General features: G+C 40.6%; 1 protein-coding gene across 1 annotated transcript in view; it reads right to left on the bottom strand.

Annotated features, from left to right (window-relative positions):
• ABCA13 (ATP binding cassette subfamily A member 13) overlaps positions 1–21,069 on the bottom strand; it is a 448,014-nt gene that overhangs the window by 205,036 nt on the left and 221,909 nt on the right. The window contains exons 35-39 of the mRNA XM_058534839.1: positions 19,596–19,665; positions 17,916–18,047; positions 3,791–3,892; positions 2,582–2,753; positions 218–436 (exon numbers count right to left, since the gene is read on the bottom strand). Coding sequence (XP_058390822.1) covers positions 218–436; positions 2,582–2,753; positions 3,791–3,892; positions 17,916–18,047; positions 19,596–19,665 — 695 coding nt within the window. The remainder of the gene's footprint in view (positions 1–217; positions 437–2,581; positions 2,754–3,790; positions 3,893–17,915; positions 18,048–19,595; positions 19,666–21,069) is intronic.

Below are 21,069 nucleotides of genomic sequence, written 5' to 3'. Positions count from 1 at the left end.
CAAATCAAATCAAGTTCCATGTCTTCCCCGAGAGGTCTTCTCTGGTATTCCCAGGCTTGGTGGCTGTGTCATAGTTCCACAGTTAAGAACTATTAGCTAATTTTTTCTCCTGATAAATATAGACACCAGAGATTTTTGTAAAGCGTCTCTTTCTATACTCTTCTCTAACTCACACAGGGCAGAGGGTAGGAGGAGGGAAGAGATGACTATTACTAACTTATGGACTTGCTGGTGCAGCTCCTTCTTGGTCCACTGTGGTGCCTTTATGGAAGCAAAGAGCAGCAGGTGTTCCAGAACAGTGAGGTTGTCAAATAGGACGTTCTGCTGAGGACACACCCCCAGCTCCCTTCTGACCGTGGACAAGTCTGTCTGCAGGTTCTTGCCGTTGATGATGATGGTTCCAGAAGTGGGAGGGTAGAGTCCCGTCAACAAGGATCTGCCAGAGAAAATAAATCAGCAGGGAGAGCACAGGCTGCTGCTGCCCTGAACGCCGCAACAGTCAGCTCCGTGCCATGTGTGCATCCTGTGATGAGCCACACCTTCTGCCGCCCTGTTTCCTACACAATCAGTTAAAAGTTGGAAGGAGCTTAGTGGGATGTTGGCTGGCTTAATCTTAGAAAGGTGGGATTAGGATAATGTTTACACGCCCTATGCTATGCGGTGGTCACAGACCATTATAGTTGCATGGGAGTTTAAGATTATAAATCCAACTTTGTTTTTATAGATGAGGAAACAGGCTAGAGAAACGGTGTATTGACCTAAGTCCTTATAATTACACATAAGCCAAGAGAAACACACACCTCAACTCCCAGCTCTGGCCAGGTCTTCCTCCCGCTACGCCCGCGCTCTCTGTCCCCATCAATACCACAACCACTCGAGCGTCTCCAGAAACTCACTTGTCTGCCTCAACCAAAGGAAGCCTGAGGATTGCCTCGTGGTGCTGTCTTGTCGCAGGAAGTTTATTATTTACGTCTTAGACTGTTTTCTCATTTCTAAAAAGTTAAACATTCACCTACCACAGTACCTAGCAAATCACTCCTAAGTACTTACAGAAAGACATTAAAATGTGTGTCCACACAAAGCTGTCTACACGGATGTTCATGGCAGCTTTGTTCATAATCGTCAAAAACTGGAAACAACCTCGATTACCACCAACAGGTGAAAAGACAGACAGTGGCGCTTTCACAGAGCGAAATGCTAAGGGCAACAGCCGATATGGCACCACGCAGGGGAATCTCCAAGCTTCGTGCTGTGTGCAAGAAGCCACACACAATTCCATTTACATGAAATTCTAGACAATGCAAATTACTTTACAGTGACAAATCTCAAATCTGGGTCACTTGTGGGCTGGGCTCAACTACACCTCAATAAACTCAATTAACAATTGTTGTCTATATTGTTTTCAAACCTCTTTTAGGGAGCATATGGAAGAGGGTATACACATTCATATGTGTCTCAGAGCTTTTTGTTTTAAATAGTGATGACTAGCTCGTTAATTGGAGTCTCAGCCTGTCATCTGAGAACTGCCAGGAAGAGACAACCCGTAGGACAACTCAAGATGTGCTTCAAACACACACCTGCAGGCGATGCAGTCAGCAAACCTCGAGACATCGAGAAACTCCAAATTTAATTCTCATCGTTATGCTAAACACGAACGCCAGGTTTTCCTTGTAAGAAATGTGCATTAGTAAAAGCACATGTGGAATGCTGCTTTCTGAGTCATTATTTGCGCAATGTTTACTTTCCCAATCTGAAAACACTAGAAAAATACTCAGCAGGATTTGCAGCTTCCAAGCAAAGAAAACTTTCCATTTTTTTATTTTAATTTGCTTTCTATGTGAGATTTCTGAAGCTTTACATATGTTATTTTCTTAGTAAGGTTGAAGCAAATAATACTTTTTATTGTTTTAACTAAGCATGCTTTAATCCTACTAAAAAAGAACAAAAAGAAAGTGACTTGTTCAAAAGAGAAATTCAATAATTTTGGTGGTTTAGCCTTAAACAAGCCCCATTTCCACAGCCAGCTCAGGGCTGTTTTGTGGTAACAAATGTTTGAGCTCGTTAGTTCTCTAGGATCACATGATTTGATTCTTGAATCAAATCTGGAGCCACTGGATCCCAGACCAAAAATCAAGGCTTCACAAAAACACAACCTCACAAAAAGCAGAACACAAAAAAAAAATAGACGAGTGTTTAAAAAATTGGCAAACGCCATTCCGAATTTCATCTTCCTATAGATATGCAAGCAAAATTAAACTTTGTAGGAGAAAACTGAAAAGTGACAGAGGACTTTCAAAGACTAAAGTAAAAACAAGGTGAATTATTTGCAGGAAATAAAAGAATTAAAGATTTTTTTAAAAGTCCACCCCCCCGCTTTGAGTCTGCTCAAGACCTACAATGTAACTGTCGGGTGAGGGCGCCCGGCAGCTCTGGAGCGAGGGCTCTCTTTCCTCTACGCCTCCAAACTCTGTACTGAGTCTCCAAACAGAAAAAGAAGAAAAGAAACCCAGCTCCTGTGTCACAGGTAAACTGACATTGTGAAGAATCAAAATGCGTTTCATGGAGGTGAGATGGGACTCACATGACGGTGGTTTTCCCAGCGCCATTGGTCCCCAGCAGGGCAGTGATCTGGCCTCTGTGGAAGGTGAGGGTCAGGTCTTGGACGGCCGCCTTGTGGTGCTCATACTCCTTGGTCACAGACACCAGGGTGACGCCTCCTTCCAGCTCTCCTTCCTTGTTATGCGGCGATGACCCTGAGAGGAAAACGCAAATTCGCCCTGAGAGGACTTCATGAGCCCCAACATCATGCTCACACTTGATAATTCAGTGGGCTGCCCTGTGCTTGAATGCCAGCTTTGTGAAACACACAAAGCAATTCTAAATCTTTCTCTACCAAAATCAAGAGGCAAATTATATAATGGCAAAAATGAAGTGAAATAGCTGATTACAAACTTTTGTACCCTTATGTTATCCATTTTGTAAGAAAATAAAAATGAACACACAGACAGGAACACACACACACACGTGTGTTTATACATATGCAGAGGGAAAGTAACAGGCAGGTTAGTTGCACGCTAAAATGTCCATGAGCGACAGTCCCCCACAGAGGTGAGAGTTAATATGTGCCTGCTGTGCTCCAAATTTTCTAAAAAGATTCATATTTTACTTGTGTAATCAGAAAAAAATATTACTTTACAATATTGACTTACGGTATAAAGCTCTCGTGATGGGATCTTGTTTATCTACAGATTCCCTCCAAGGCCATGCTCCGGAGAAGTGCCCAGGAAGGGCCACGACTGGAGCGCAGGGACGGCCGGGCCTGCCCTGTTCTGGGAAGGCGCTCCTCACTGGGAAGGGGCAGTCATAGTCTCTCTCACAGAGGCCTGGGATAAGCTGGCACGTGAGAAACATTTGGAAAAGCCTAACGCGCACGACACCTGGTAGCTGTTCACCTTCGCTTTTATTTTGTACACCACTTCATGTTAGAACTGGAGCTTCATTTTACTGAATTATAATATAGACACAAATGCACACGATGCATAGGGGGCACTGTAAACAACAGGTAAGATTAAGACTCTGGGGCTCCTGGGCCCACGCAAGGTAAACATCACGTGGAGATTCTTTCTTGCAACGTGGCCCTGTTGCCATGTTTATGAGCCCAAGATGGCCTGAGAGTGGGCCCTGGGGAATGGTGCACACACAGTTACAAAGGCTCCAACAGAAATGAAAAACAAAAACAAAACTGACCCGACAGAAAAACATGTATTCAACAGTGCTTCTCTTCACAAACCTTTACTGTTAGCAAATTGCCTTTTCTGCGACAAACTACACACATTCTTCCAATAGGACGCAGTAAAGGGGAAATACCATGGTTTCCTTAAACCGAAAGCTCCTAAAAAACAAGATAAAATTAAAATCAGTTCAATTATTTTTTCTATTTAGAAGAAGATTCTGTAATAGACTATCTCAACTAATCAATATAAAATGTTATTCCATGTTCACATGTTCAATACACATCCCATGTATGAACCAGTGACAAACTGGGGGACGGAGCATTAACCTTGCAGAGGGCCCTCGTGCTCCCTCCTCAGCCCGACCCAGGGTCATCTATCCACTTCCCTCAAGAGGGCTTCTGAGCAGGTGTTCAAGAAACAGGCAAGTATTTGTTAATCATAAAAGTAGAGTTGAATAATTGCTGAACATTCCCCACAGTAAAGCCTTGCCCCTGCTCCACTGCCCTGTCATTTAGCTGTCGCTCTGCTTTTGTCTGTCATCGATGTTTGCATGGATTAATAGACATGGATTAAAAGCATGAAGGAATTATTCAATTAAAACTCCTGCAAAGAAGAGTAATTCATAATACTAACATTTCCATATGAAACATACCAACATACTTCAAACGTATCTCCAAATTCATTTCAGTCCACTTAATAGTCACTTTGCCCTCATTATATGTCAAAATGAAAGTGGATTTAATTATTAACACTTCTCCATTTTCTTTTTTTTTTCTTTTTCTTTTTTTTTGTGAGGAGATCAGCCCTGGGCTAACATCTGCCCATCCTCCTCTTTTTTTTTGCTGAGGAAGACTGGCCCTGGGCTAACATCCATGCCCATCTTCCTCCACTTTATATGGGACGCTGCCACAGCATGGCTTCCAAGCAGTGCGTCAGGTGCGCGCCCTGGATCCGAACCGGCAAACCCCGGGCGGCCGCAGCGGAGTGCATGCACTTAACCGCTTGTGCCACCGGGCCGGCACCACTTCTCCATTTTCTTGAACACAGCCATTCTAGCCTAAGTTTGATGGGTGGTCTCAATTCTGCAAGTGATTGAAGAGAGAAAGGCTGACACGAAGACTATTTTAGCACTTTGCCCATCTAGCAAAGGAGAGAAATGCAACCCCTCACTCGTTCTAACCAGAAGACTGAAACAGATGATCAGTAAGGAAAACATGTGGGCCTATCACCTTTTGAAAGTGAAAGGAGGTGTTGAGCTGGTATCCTGTCTAGTATTTAGCATTTGTTATGGGTTGAAGCATGCCCTAAAAATTCATATGTTTAAGTCCTACCCCCCAGTAACTCAGAATGTGACTATTTGGCGGAAGAGTCTTTCAAGAGGCAATTAAGGTAAAATTAGGTCCTCGGGGTGGGCCCTAATCCAATTTGATTTGTGTCCTTATGAGAAAAGATGAGAACACAGACACACACAGAGGGAAGACCATGTGAGGACACAAGGAGAAGTCCAGCCGTTCACAAGCAAAGGAGGGAGGCCTCAGGAGAAACCAGCCCTGCCAACACCTTTATCTTGGATTTCTGGCGTCCAGAGCTGTGAGAGAATACATTTCTGTTGTTTAAGCCATGCAGTCTGTGTACTTGTTATGGCAGCCCTAGAATACTAACGCAGGCAGGGTGTTCTCCAAGACTCTAGCAACTAATAATTATCTCAAAGTAGGAAGAGGATGAGCAGCACATGGATGATTGCCTCATATCACAGCCAGCATTCCACACGCTCTCTCTTCCAGGCACTGCCCAGGGTCTTTACTTGTATTAATTCATATGGTCCTGCGACCACCCAATGTGAGGGTGCTATTATCACCTCTTCCTTCCCAGTGGGAAAGGGGGGTCCAGCAAGGCTTGTCCAAGGACACAAGACTGGTGAGCTGCATAAGCCACGCAATTAACCACCAGCTGGCCTATCTGAACACATGCACGCAACAGCAAGGATACCTTCAGTTGCCATTTCAAACAAGCAAGGAGAACTGCCTCAGCTCCTACACCCCATGTTCTTCAACTACCTAGTGGGAATAACAGGATAAGCCCCTGTACACATGCATGAATGATGAGTTTGTGGAAATAAAGGGAAATAAGTAAACAAATACGTCAGCAAAACTATCCTGCAAATGCTGGTGGCTGCTTTGCTCTCCCTCTGGATCATCAAGCAGCAGTTTTCTGCTAAGAGACCTTGCTCGGGTGACCATGCTGCATCACTGCCATTGACAGTGTGAGTGAGCACCACCTGTTGGGAGGGCAAGTCGGTGGTGGGATTCAAATGCCTTAGGGTGTTATAGATGTTGAATTAGCAGAGGTGTAGGGGGCACCTAGAGGCCTGGGAAGGAGTCCCAAGGACACTGAAGGGTCCAGATGAAGTACAATGGGGCCTGATGTAGGGGCATGGCTGCAGGGATGGAACAGAGGGGAGAGAGAGGAGAGACCTTTTAGAGTTAGAAAAGAGAAACTGGAAATAAATTGAATATTAATGGTTGATTTGCTAATTAAACCATCCCAGCTCTAATCTCTCTGGACTTTTAAAATCCTCCTAATTAATCCATTAATCTAAATGAATGGGGAGCTGCCAAGTCCAAGTTGGCACGGAGGCCTCTCAGCTCCCCAGCTTTCTTCTGCAGTTTGCTTTGCTTATAAATTCAAACTTGTTTTATGTGCACATTCTAAAAGCACATGCATCCTGCTCACACTACCAAATGTAATTGGGCACATGAATATGTGCAAAGGCCCTCAGCTTATATTGAGCTTTTCTCCTCAAGGGGAACTGCCTGCTGGCTTAGGCAGGCCACAAAACTAATTAGCATTGTCCCCCAAAACTGACAGTGATAAAAGAAGAAGTCAATGAGATTAGACAGATCAAGTGGAATCAAACTTAATTGGAAGCATATAAAGAAGAGTTTATGCAAGGAAAGCTCTTTGAGAGGACCAGATGTTTGCTTTTGAGCTCTTGAGTGAGCATGGAGACCCGCAGTTGACACTGAACCCTGCAGGCCAGGAAATGATGTGATGCTGGATCTGTGCAGTCTCCTTATCAGATGTTGGGGTTGAGAAATGTTGGGGTCAGTACCCATACAGTCGCTTTATAAAAAAAAAACAGACAGAAGAAAATGGAGCGAAAAGCATTTGTGAGTGGAGTGTGCATATGTGTTTGTGTGTTCATGTGTGTGAGAGAGATAGAAAGTTCTCACCTACCCCCCATCTCATGAGATCCTCCTACCCATAGGAGACTTTTGAGTGATTCTCAATTTGCTAAAACTCTCCCAGGGTGTTTTGGAATATGAGAAGGGGTACTTTTGGTTGACACAGTGAATAGGTGTTTTAAAACGTAGGTTTTGTTATTATTCAGGCATGGTGAGGCCAACAGATCAGGAGATGACTGCCACTAAAAAGATAGTTTGGTGGTCACAGTTTCCAAGAGGAGGGGGCATGCCATGCTATGCAGGGCCACATGGGGAAGCACCAGCGTTGGTCAGGAGGCAGAGGGAGGGAGGCGGAAGCATGGGGAAGAGCCATTATTGTGGTTTCCATGAGAAAGAATAGGCGAGGAAGGGCAAGAAGGCTTAGGATGGGCCAGTTTGAATAATTTCAGCTGGATCTGGGTTACAGAGGCTTTCCATAATTGTCTGGTACCTGTCCCTGGGGTGACTAGGGCAAGGGGATAGTGGCCCAGAATGTGAGAGCCCTGAGAGAAGAAGGGGTTGGGACGTGGGCTCTGGATTGGTTGGTTTGCACATGAAAGGCATGATCACAGGCAAATCATCTCTATGTGTAGGAACTGGCAGTCCTTTGAGGGTCAGTAAGATCCTGAGATGTCATAGTATCAGAAATACAGAAAACAAAAAGACATCATTAATAAATGGGGATGACACAAATCACCTCTAGTTGATAAGCGCTGGGATGGTAGGTGTCCTACAAAGACGGAGACCAGCCCAGCCCAACAAAGAACTGTCCTTGGCTTGCATTCTGTGATGCTCATCAGACACATTCATAAAAATGAAAAGCCCTTTATAGTTATTCAAGCCTAGGACATGTAAACCCAAAGTTCCTGTGCAGTTTTAATACGCACTGAATTTTCCAGGAATGCAGCTACCTTGTAAACCAGTGGAAGATTATTGTTTGATGTGGAAGTTGCAGTTGTTCATCATTTCAGAAAACCACATCATCAATGTGATGTCGACTCATTGTTTTTGAGTTTGCAATGCAGCACAGCTGTACAGTCTATGCCGCCCGTACCATGCGAATATCTGACAAAAGACTGCAGATTGCTTCTAACAAACTTAGAACCAAATGTTTTTAAATTCACATATTTTCATGAAATGCACTAAGTGTTTTTAATGATGGTTTTTTGAAAACTATTTCATGTTATTGTCATTCTATGCATATTTTTTAAAATTTTAGAGCAAAGTAACAAGAAATCCATTTTGTAAAAATTGCACATTGAAATGATTAATATGAAGGTTTCCTGTTGTTTTTCAACCTTATTCTGATGCTGTTCCCAGGAATGTACCCCTTGGCTTCTCTGTAAGCCCTCTAATATTACTGTTCTTTGTCCAATCGATCCTCCTTCTGTCACCGGCTGAAGAATATGATAACCAAAGTCTTTAAAAAACTGGAGACCAAATGTAGCCACTGACATGGAGTGGAATGATAAGACACATGTATCTTCTGTCACACCATCATTACTCACCCCATCCGATAACACAGGCAATTATCAGAGAGTATACCTACTTCATTTGAGTCTAATATTTCCTCCCACATTTTTCTACTTTAAAGTTATTTCCATCTCTTTTATCATATCCAAATAAGTCTGATCTGTTACCTTAATATTAGTTTTTATTTTAGTGCCTACATTTATCTCCACTCATATATTTCCTTCACTTTTAGTACCAAATGGCTTCTGATCATTTTCCTTCCCTTAAATCCAAACTTATTCCATATAAGTAGGCGGAGGTACCTGAGTACCTCATTCTGTGTTCTAATCAAGTCAGGCCTGAGCACTGAGAATTTACAGATTATTTTGTTGCAGATTTCTTTCTTTTTACTTCTTTATATTACAGTTAAGATATTACATTCATTTTTTGAATCGTGTATATAAGTTGGCCTTATCATCTGTGAATTCCATTTCAAGAGAGTAAAGCTAGTATTACAAAATATTTGTCTTAAAAAGAACGAACCGGGTCAGAGAGCTCCTAGAAATCGCAATCCTGCTTAGGAATCTGAAAGCCCATCAATATTTTCTAACAATTTCATTTTTTGTTATTATTGGCAGACTTTGTTAAAGTTAAAAATAAATATTCTATCTTATTTAAGGATATGTAAATTGCCAACTCCAACTTTTCTTCTCACTTTATTGAAATAGAAGAATCAGCAATTCATGATAAAAAAAGGAAAAATATTCATTGTCATCTTTTGCCAACTCTGTGTCTTTTTATTTTTATACCTATGTTATAAAGATCTTGGAGTTTTGATATTTTATTCTAGAATAGACTCTGGTTTTCCTTCCTAACTAGCCAGTAGCTAAAATTGGTAGTTCAGTCACAAAAAGAAGCATAAAAACTCACTACTCGAATTCTCAAAGCAAAAAGTAGAGATGAGTGCTTGTAATTCAAAAGTTGCTTCCAGATCTTTTTGTCTTTGCTTCCCTCTGCGAGGTGTAGAACATGACTTGGCTGGGAATCATAACTCATTCCAGGTTACAAAACAATTTGTATAACCCAATAAAGGAGTAGAGACATTCCCTGGACAACGCACACCCACATGGATGCAAGAGAGACTTAGAACATCAATCAGCAGATCTTTGCCTCTGGCTGGATATGGTGTATATGGTATATGGTATACATGGATATGGATATAGGGTGAGGGCTGGTTTTGAGATAACTGAAAGCTCACGTTTCTGAGTAGATGTTACCAGTAAAGGTTAAGAAGTAGAAATTCACCATGAGAGAGAGTGGGATTCCAGGTCTGGGTGCATGGAGACAATGGGCTGATATATTGACCTTCCCTAAGGGAAGGCAGAGAATGAGAAGCCTGAAGGAATGTAAGACTAGAAGAGTGAAGGAAGATGGAACAGGAGACAATGGTTTCCCCAACCCAAAGTAGGCAAGTTCACAGCGTGGCCCACATAGCCAAAATCTTTCCAAAAGATTACCAACTTTGACATTTAGGTCTCCTGGTCTCCTAAGGAAGATGGCTTTTCCTTTTCCTCTAAGCCCCAAGTTGACCTCATTTAGCTTTTAAAAGAAAACAAAATGCTCTTCTGAAAGCCACCAGCTTGGCTGATGGTGACTCACAGGACAAGGAGTCACTCAGCGCTCTCTCCCAGGCAGGGCATTCCCACCATCACTCAGCTTTTTCTCAGCCCAGTTGCCTTCCTCCAGGATCTCACCCAATTTCCTTTTCTTCCCTTCAAGTATGATCTAGAAAGTGACACTTGTGCACACTAGACACCTCCCTCAAGGGCTCAGTCTCTTTTTTTAAATCGTGGTAAAATATACATAACAAAACTTACCATCTTAACCATTTTAAATGTACCATTCAGTGATAAGTACATTCACACTGTTGTGCAGCCAATCTCTAGAACACTTTTCATCTTGCAAAACTGGAACTCCATACCCATCAAACACCAACTCCCCATCTTACCCTCCCTCAGTCCCTGGAAACCCTCATTCTACTCTCTGTCTCTGTGAATTTGACCACTCTAGCTGTATTACTCAGTGTTCTCCAGAGAAACAGAACCAGTAGGACATGTACAGATACATAGAAAGAGATTTATTATGAGGGACTGGCTCAAGCAATCGTAGAGCCTTCAAGGTCCCATCATCTGCTGTCCGTAAGCTAGAGGCCCTGGAAAGCTGGAGATGTAGTTCCAGTCCAAACCCCATGGCCTGAAAACCAGGAGCTCCAATCTCCAAGGGCAGGAGAAGATGGAGGTTCCAGCTCAAGCAGAGAGCAAATTCATCCTTCCTCCATCTTTTTGTTCTATTCAGGCCCTCAACAGATTGGATGATGCCCACCCACATTGGAGAGGGCCATTTTCTTTACTCAGTCTAATATCTTCTGGAAACACCCTTACAGACACACCCCGAAATAATGTTTTACCAGTTATCTGGGCATCCTTTAGCCCAGTCAAGTTGACACATAAAATTAACTATCACACTAGGTGTCTTATATATGAGGAATCATGCAGTATTTGTCCCTTTGTGACTGGCTTAGCATAATTTCTTCAAGGTTCATCCATGTTGTAGCATGTGTCAGAATTTCCTCCCTTTTCAAGGCTGAATAATATTCCATTGTAGGAATATAATATATTTTCTTTATGCATTCATTCATCAATGGACACATGGGTTGCTCCCACTTTTTGGCTATTGTGATTAATGCAGCTATGAACACAGGTGTACCAATATCTCTTTGAGACCCTACTTTCAATTTTTTTAGGGCTCAGTCTTTTGAGTGTTTCTTGCTCTTGCAAGAAGCCATAATTTCTCTACTTTTTCCTCTCCCATGAGCTTGATCCAGAGACACTAGGATTACATTCTTTTGAGAATCTTCTAGAAAGCCTGTGGTCATGCTCACCTTTTCATCCCTCAATGCATTTGTCAAATCTCCCCTTCCCCAGAGCAGTGTTTCTGACAATTTGGGGCAACATTTGGCCAGGTGATTAATCTCTGGTGTCCAGAGCTGCCGGAAGCAGAAAGAAGCAGAAAATTAATGGAAACCTTGTCCTAAGGAGATCTGAGCGTCCAAACAATATAAGCCCAAGCTGCAAACTTGTCACAGGACATGGGAAGCAAGGCCAGGAGGTGGGCAGCCTGAGAGACATGGGGGAGGACAGATCAAAGACAAAAGAAGAAGAGGGAAAGAACACACAAGAGTTATCAGGAGCCAAAACTCGCATTCACCGCCCGGCAGGAAAGCTGAATGGACGGTAGGAGGATCAGAGCTGGCTCAGACTCCAAACAGGCCTGGAGGCCCCGTTTCCCAGTAGTTCTCATTGCCCTGTCCCTCATCTGTAGTCCATCTCACCCACATGGCACATCATTACCTTTCTAGCAATGCTGCCTCCTACCCGCTCACAGCATATCTACATCTTACTGATAGTTCTGTTCCTTTAGCTCCTTCTGGGAAGAACAGACCCCAAGTCTCTTACATCTTTTCTTAAGGAAGAATGGGAAGGAAGGGGTTTTCATCACTAAAACTACTGCATTAAATTCTTTCAGGCCACATCATACTAGTTTGCTCCCAAAACATGTCTCTCTGCCTGCTAGTTTTATACACCATCCCCTCAAAAACTTTTGCTTTCTTTTCCTTTTATTAAATTATTTGGCATTTTGAAAAAACAAAAATTAAAAGACATAGCTAATTTTTGTAGTTTAATTGAATTATAGGAGAAATGCCTGTTGAAAGTAGAAAAACTGAAAACAGAAAAGAAACATGACACATACAACTCCACATAAATAAACTCCAATCAATTTGGCATATGAACCAAATTGTATATGCTTAAAAAATTTTTAACTGAATATTGTTATATTTTATTCCTTATTTCATAGAGAGCTTTGGGCCCATGGTAGCATACGATCTTCCTTATCCCACATATGTATATTCCTGTAAAAGAGACTTCAATAGTTGTATACTATTTCACAGTAGTCCAAATTACAATGTAACAGGAGTTACCTAATCAATTTACTATTCTTAAAAAGGTAGCTTGCCAGATTTTTGTGTTCATAGATAATATGCAAGAAACATCTACGTGCACATATATTTTGCATTTCTCTGGATATTTCTTTAAATTTTTGAGTCAAAGAGAATAAATATGTTAAGGATTTTTTACACATATTACAAATTTGACACCCAAGGTGGTTGTCAATTGACATTATCACCAGTTGTTTCATTTTCCCAGACATAATCCTGCATTAGTTATTGTCATTTTTATCATAGTCAGAGAAGGAAAAAATTGTCTTTTATGTATTTGTAATTTGATGCCCTTGTGTGACATTAAACCTTTTTATAAGTTTATTATATATAAACTTTTCCTTTTTAATGAATGGTTGGTTCAAGTTATTTGCTAGTATTTCTATTGAGATGTGTCTTTTTAAAATTTGACTTGAGAATTTTAACATTTTCTTTCATATATTCATTAAATAGTTTTTATAAGCTTGCAAATTGTCCTATAATTTTATTTATTTGGATATTTTGAAATATTTAAATTCTGACAATGGAAACTATTGATTTTTATTATTTATGTCTTTGGCATTACTTTTAGAAAGACCCTCCCTATCTTTAAATCATATTTTTCCTATTTACTCATTATTTTTAATAATATTTGTTTCTCATGAATTTATGAATTAGTCCAATTTTTTCTCCCTAATAGATTGATTAATTAGTGTATTCTTTCTCATTGATTTAAAATGGAAACTTTAACACAAAGTAAATCATTATTTACAAGTGAATTGGTTACTGAACTTTCTACTCTGTTCCATTACTCTGTTAACTATTGTTACATGAGTACTTAACTATTTTAATCCTTATCAATTTATAGTGAGGTTTTACATAATCATCAGCTACCAGTCCTTCTCATTATTTTCAGTAATTTTTGACCATTATCATTAATTTATATTTTAAGCTATCCTTTAGAAACATTCCTCAATTAAAAACAAATTCTTTCTTTAGTATTATTTATTTTAAATGATTTGTGTAAGTTTCATTACATTACATTAACATAATATTTTATATTAAATGTTATATAATTTAAATTACATAAATGTATATATTAATTTGGAGAAAATCAACATATTTAAAATGGTCAATATCCACATTCAGGAATATGGCTTCTCCTTCCACTTATTCTAATCTATTTTATGTTTACCAAATTTTCAATTTTTTATTTGATATATGTTCTCTTTTATGTCAGATTCATACCGAGCTATTTTATTGTATTGCTATTGAGAATGAAATCTTGTCCCCATTATACTCTCTATTTCGTGAGGACACACAGCAGCGCTATTGATTTTTATGTGTGTTTGTGATCGATCATCTGATTGGTTGTACCTCTTTTCCAGCTGATCCTGGTATATGAACTAGGAACAGTCATGGTTTTATCTCCTCTTTCTGGTATCCCTGTTTTGACGTTTTTGTTTCCCTGTGACCAGAGCTTTCATCGGGACATTTAATTCAGGCCCTGACAAGCACCTCCAGAGGGCGCTGAGAGCTGCCGGGCCGCCCCAAGCTGAGAGACGTGCTTGCCTGTCCTCCCCCGACCTCCTCCCCACATGCCAAAGCCGTGACCCCTACTGCCCTGAGAAGACAGGTGAAGCCAGAAGAGGACCTCTCCAGACTCCCCGGCCCACGGCCCCACAGCCAGCACGGTACCGAGAGGTTCTCTGCGCCCTGGAGGAACGTCCCTCTATGTGCGAGTGCGGGCCTGAGCCCCCTTCTCCCACCTACTCTTGAATGCGCTCCAGCCCTTCTCCCATCTTCCTCCTACAGCATCAGTGTTTCCCTGAGACCAGATCATTCTCACCAGCACACAGCACGCCGTTGTGCCACCCACCTTAAATAATAATAAACCAAAACAATAATAATAATCAGACCAAAAAGCCTTTCTCTCTCCAGTTCCCTTGCCAGCTACTGCCGCTGCCCTGCTTCCTTCAGGTTTTATTCAGTCGTGCTTCCAAAAGCGGCAGAATTGCAACAGAGCCAGGCCTCCTCTGTGCAATCTGTGTCTCTCTCTCTCTCTCTGGCTCTTTCTCCCCCTCTCTCTGTTTCTGTCTCTCTGTGTCTCTTTGTCTGTCTCTGTCCCCCTTTTTCTCTTTCCTAAAGCAGGTTCAACCTGGAGAACTGAGGAGGAGCCAGGTGTCACTCACTGGAAATGCCCAGCAGGCAGCTCTGCTCTCATCTGAAGGAGAAGATCCCCTGACTCCTGTTTCTCTGCCTCTAGTCCGGGCAAAAGGATTTGCTCACCCAGGACTCCTGCCCAGTTGATCAGAATTCCACGGTGGGATTTGCAGGGAAAGCATGGGCTGAATATCAAAAACCCTTTTGCCTTAGTTCAACATGTGACAATATTGCTCTCAGATCCTCAGGCCTCACGTCCTGAGGGTTGAAGGGAAAATTCAGATCCTTCTGGATCCCTGGCCAAATTTTACGTTAATCTCCACACTGCTGAGAACCTGTTTTTTGCTAGTCTTTATGCTTGTCAGATGCTTTTTAAAAAAAATTATTTTATTGAGGTGATATTGGTTTATAACTTTATATAAATTTCAGGCGTACATTATTATATATCAGTTTCTGTATAGACGGCATCATGTTCACCACCAGTAGTCTAGTTTTTATCCATCACCATATATATGTGCCCCTTTACCACTTTTGCCCACCCCCACCCCTTCCCCTCTGGTAACCACTAATCTGTCTCCTTATCCAGGTGTTTGTTTATCTTCCACATATGAGTGAGATCATATGGTGTTTGTCTGTCTCTGTCTGGCTTATTTCACTTAGCATAATACCCTCAAGGTCCATCAGTGTTCTTGACACAAGAGCCAAGAACATACCAGGGAGAAAGGGAAGTCTCCTCAATAAATGGTGTGGGGAAAACTGGACAGCCATGTGCAAAAGAATGAAAGTAGACCATTACCTTACACCATACACAAAAATTAACTCCAAATAGATTAAAGACTTGAATGTAAGACCTGAAACCATAAAAATCCTAGAAGACAATATGGGCAGTACACTCCTTGACTTCGTTCTTAGCAGTACCTTTTTGAATACCACGTCTACTCAGACAAGGGAAACAAACGAAAAAATAAATAAGTGGGACTACCTCAAACTAAAAAGCTTCTCCAAGGCAAAGGAAACCATGAACAAACTGGGAGAAAAATATTTGTCAATCATATATCCGACAAGGGGTTAATTTTCAAAATATATAAAGAACTCATACAACTCAACAACAAAAAAACAAACAACCCGGTCAAAAAATGGGGAGAGGATATGAATAGACATTTTTCCAAAGAAGATATACAGATGGCCAACAGGCACATGAAAAGATGTTCAACATCACTAATTATTAGGGAAATGCAAATCAAAACTACAATGAGATATCACCTTACACCCATCAGAATGACTAAAATTAACAAGACAAGAAATAATAAATATTGGAGAGGATGTGGAGAAAAGGGAACCCGCATACACTGCTGGTGGGAATACAAACTGGTGCAGCTACTATGGAAAACAGCATGGAGATTCCTCAAAAAATTAAAAACAAAAAACCATATGATCCAGCTATCCCACTACTGAGTATTTATCCAAAGAACATGAAATCAACAATTCAGAGATTTATGCACTCCTATGTTCACTGCAGCATTACTCACAATAGGCAAGATGTGGAAGCAACCCAAATGCCCATCAATAGATGAATGGATAAAGATGTGGTATATAAGCTGAGTAGTATTCCATTGTGTGTATATTGGATTCTTTTCTTTGTCCGTGGAGTTCAAGACATCTGCCATTTCATATCCAGATATAGATTTCTTTTTATTAACTTTGTATCCAATGTGGTGAATGCTTACTTTGCAAATCTGGGTTTTTCTTCTCTTTGGTAAATGACGGTTCCATTTTTCTTTTCGTTTCACTTGATCTGTGTCTCCTCCTCAGGAGGAACAAAGGTCTGCAGCCCCATCTCTGCTGACCACCTTCGGGTCAAGTGTCTGCATCTCCTGGCCTTTATTCTTGGGGTGCCCCCAGCTCATCCTCCAGGCCTCGGCCTGACTTTCTGCAGCCTTCTTTTACTCATTACCACCTCCTCATGTATTTTAAAATCAACATCATATACATATTTTATAACAGTTCTTTCACGTGTTAACTAGCTTCTTTTTAACATCCAACTGCTTCATCCAGTCTCCTCTTCACTTTGGCCTTCTCAGTTCATTTTTTTATCTCTTGTTTCCTAGAATCCACCTTTTGTTAAATTTTATTCAAAGTACCCAAGACAATATGATCTAAATTTTTCCAAAATAAATCACTTTTCTGTTCAGCTAACAGAAGGCCACCTGTTGGGCCCAGTGGGTGCATCCTACATCTAATTTATGCTCTGTCTCTACCTCTCAGGGGCTGTATTTTCCTACTTTTATATAAAATCATCTTTTTGATGACCCATATTATTTTGATTTTTACTCATTGTTAAATGATGCATGAGATCTCCAACTCTGGAATATGTTTCTGTAAACAGAATGAACTGGGTTTTTTTCTTCTGTCCCTCCATTTTCAATTTGTCTATGATTAGACTCTTTTTTTGGTTAGTTCTTAACTTAAAAGGTTCAATGCCACTTGAAATATCCAGTTGCTTTGTAAAGTATAGAGCCAGAATCACAAGAAATTTCAGAGCAAAAATATAATACCATCAAAACGCTATTTTTAAAAATATGAAATAAAAAAAAATTAAGTGCTATTTCTGCTCTTTTTATCCTGAGCCTGGTGTGTGGTATGCATACCTCCTTCCCCACTAACACAGGAGGGGAACTTCATCACCATTTGTGGCCCATTCTTTCATTGACTCCAGGGTGCACCTGCCATATCAGGGAAGAAATGTGCCACATGGGAGAAATTGCAGACCCATGACACCACTGACAGCTCTGGGTTTGGAGGCAGCTCCTGACCCCAACCCGCAGCACAAAAGAATTCATTTGGCCTGGCTCTCCTCCAGGTTCTGCCCAGCTGATCTGGCTGAGTGCAGTCCTTCACTCCCGCTCCATGCAGCTCTCTGAACTCTGCCCTGACCTTGTTCCCTAGGGGCCAACGGCACAGACTCTCCCACCCTCACTCCCCTCATCCCTGATCCTGGAAACTAGGGTCTTCTCCGTTCAGCTGACAGAAGCCCACCTGTTGGGGAGCTGCACGGTGGACCCAATGGACCCATCCAGCATCTGTCTGGCTCCTCTGTTCTGTCTTCACACGGCCTTTGCTGTTCCACTCAGGGTTCAGAGGCACCATCTTTTCCTCAAATATTCACACTCCATTTAAAATATATCCTACGAATTCCCTCTTTCACATCTTATTTAAAGAATATATAATTATCCTAATATTCACATATATTGGTACAAACTGTTTTTTAAATTTATTTTGTCATCTTTTAAAGTGTAGAATTCTTACCGGGAATCAAGTTGCTCAAGTACCATCCACATAAAAAATAAAGGCCTGAATCAAAGAAAATCATCCAGCAAACCCAGCCAAATGTCATGGTGGCTTGTTCTGGAGCCTGGTACATATTATTCCACTGAATCCCTGGAAGGAAGGGAAAGGTCAGAGTTAGAACTGTACAACCTCTTTCAGTGTAGATTTTGGTAAGATGAGTTTATTAGTTCTGGAAGCTCAAGCAAAGCTGAACACAGCTAAAACAAAAGGAAAGTCAACACCATTGGTCATAATTCTTCAAATGAAATGTTAGTTTACTTAATCTCACATTTATTTCAAGGATATCAGGTGGAGTGACCATTAACAACATTTTAATATTTAAATTTAACATGTAAAATTTTTTAAAGGTTGATTTACTTATATCTAGTTTTATTTGCTTAACTAAAGTACAAATCTATATTTAAGGAAAATAAGCATGTTCAAAAAAAAAGATAAATATAAGGCTCCTTGAGAACCCAAACTCTAAATTATATTATTCTCTCTGCTCCTGGAAAATACGTAAACAGGATATATAACATCTGCAGTGGGAAAGAGTCATTATTTTCTTACAATATGCTTGCAAATTTTGCTGGATTAAAATATAATTTTGTTTTAAGAAAAATATGCCTTTTTCTCAATTTTCCTATGGTACTAGCCTAGAACTCAGTAAAAGAAAGATTTTAACATTGTGCACTTGTTGGAATTTGGGCCAACATATTCAAAGGATCAACAGTGACTATTTTTCTCCTGTACCTTCTTGATCCAATTTAGTTTAAGGATCAGTTCAAGGAATTTAGGATAAATCATTCAGGATTACTCTTCTGTTAAAGAACAGTTCAATATGCTTTACTGAAATGTCTGAGAACTCCAAAACTAGTGCCAAATTAATGGGCTAATGTAGCAATATCCAGAGTTGAGTTTCACTTATGGTCTATATTTTGCCTGTAAGTGTTTACAAAAACACACCACAAAAAACATATAAACATCTAAGAAATATATGTCTATTCCGGCTTAGGATTTTTGTTGTCTAAATCTCAACATAAGTGAAAAATGCTGCCAAAAATTTTTTAAAATATTATTTTAGGCTGAATTAATAGGGATAAAATTACACAAAAATGGAGGAGATAATTGTGCTCTATTCTATGCTGGTTAGACCTATTTCTGGATACTGACCTTCAGGAGGGACCCAGAAAATCTGGAGGTAAAGATGAGAGCTGACAATATGTGAAAGACTGTCATGTGAAAGAGGGAATTAGAAAGAGAAACTGGAAAAAGTGGGCAGGAGATCCAGGAAGACAGATTCCAGTTCAATAATCCCCTAAGAGATGGGACGTGTGTGCACACCCCGTTCTTGGAAGAATTCAGAAGGTCGCTAAGTTGACGCTGTGTCTATCAGGAGTGTTATAAAAAAGAACAAGCATTAGCTGAATGGCTCACCTGGATAGTGTCTGAAGCACGGGATATTCTTGATTGTTCCTAAAACCAGGGCAGCTGGGTGGTGGGAGGTGTCTACATCAACTAAACCAAATACCAGAATCTCATTCCAGATGTTCCGCTTTGTAATAAAGACTTTCTACTGTACCACTTGCAACATGATAACTTTAAATTTCCAAAAACCTGAATCACTGAGAGTCACTTTTTAAAAATGCATTCCCTTACCTGCCTCTTGCCCTTCTAGGAATGTAATGAAAAATACTCCTTGTCCAAAGGCGGTCGTGGAGAGAAGGCACTGCCCACGGATTGATGGAGTGAAGAGAAAAACAGCACGTTAGGGCTTGACTGGGGCCACAGAAAATCCACAGCACTAAATTCAAATAGAGGAGACACTACACGTTCCAGCTCTAAGGATGCCAAACCATTGCTCCAGGCGGTGATTTCAATATGTGAACCTGGAAGACTTAGCCGAATGTCAGCCTATTCTGAAAAGCGTGATAACAAGCTTGTTTCTAATGTTAAAAGGAATTATTTCTCTTTACTGCAATGTTTGAAGTGTCATAAATCCAATGCAGTGTATACAGAAATGTATAGGACAAAACAGTGGAAAATGGAATAGAGCAATTTACTATTTTTTATTATTAAGTGAATGCCCTGGAGCACACTGTAGGCAAACTGACGGCACGTATCCAATATTCTACACTAGAAAGAGAGCGTATTGGAGGAAAATGTTATTTACTTTCAGTGGAGAGGTTCTATGTCAGAAAAAAAGCTTGTTGAAAAAGCATCTTATATTTAAAAACCTAATATGCCAGAGTTAGATTTTTTTATTTGGTAGAAAACATTTGGACGTGTAAAAAGGAAATCAAACTTTGTATGCACAGAACTCTTAAATATAAGGATTGAAGACAAAAATCAGTGTTTGAAATCCAGGCCAGGTGGTCAATGGCTCTTTTTATACATGTAAGAAGCATTTGAGGGGCACTGAATGGTCCCAGTTGTTTTAACAATTCTGAAAACACCTAAATATCAGTAATGCGAAATTGATGGTTATGAATTATTACAGGTGTGACATAAGCTAATCAAACTGATGACTACAGATCAGTGGATAAAATACTGATTAAAGAGCACCATTTTTCCATCATGCATACATGTCTACACTGTGTGTAAATGGCCAGTAGAAATCATGGAGGACTGAAAGGTTTATTGATGTTGGAGAAAAATAATTTGGCTTTCACAGAAGTATTTTACTCTAAGGCTTGAAGTGAGCAGAGAAGTCGACCCCTTCCAATAAGTGAGCTTACACTAAGGCTGTCGCTATGCTGCGTGGGACTAATTGACTTCTGAAGGCCTTCAAATGCCCAGGGGCAGCCTGAGATTCTAAGTTGCCTCAGTACCTCCCCGAATTCTCTCTTAATAACTCCAGTCATACCCCCAACAGACTGCAATTTGACAAATCTGCCTGACCTGTGGGGTAAGTAAAACCCTGAGCATAATGCAAATGTTTACAATGATGGCACTGGCACCGTGAAACTGACCATTTAACAATCATTTGTCCATTCTTTCCACATGGATTGAGTTCCTACTACGCAACTGGCACTGTGCTTACCAGGCAATAGTCTGGTAAATAAAAGCATGAGTGAGTTTCTATCTTGTACATGTATTTTATATCACAGACTTGAAAGTATTCTAATACCTT

Source organism: Diceros bicornis, chromosome 41, assembly GCF_020826845.1.
Source record: "Diceros bicornis minor isolate mBicDic1 chromosome 41, mDicBic1.mat.cur, whole genome shotgun sequence".
Classification (NCBI taxonomy): Eukaryota; Metazoa; Chordata; class Mammalia; order Perissodactyla; family Rhinocerotidae; genus Diceros; species Diceros bicornis.
The sequence above is the reverse complement of the archived record's forward strand: the minus strand, read 5'-3'. Positions and strand labels throughout refer to the sequence as shown.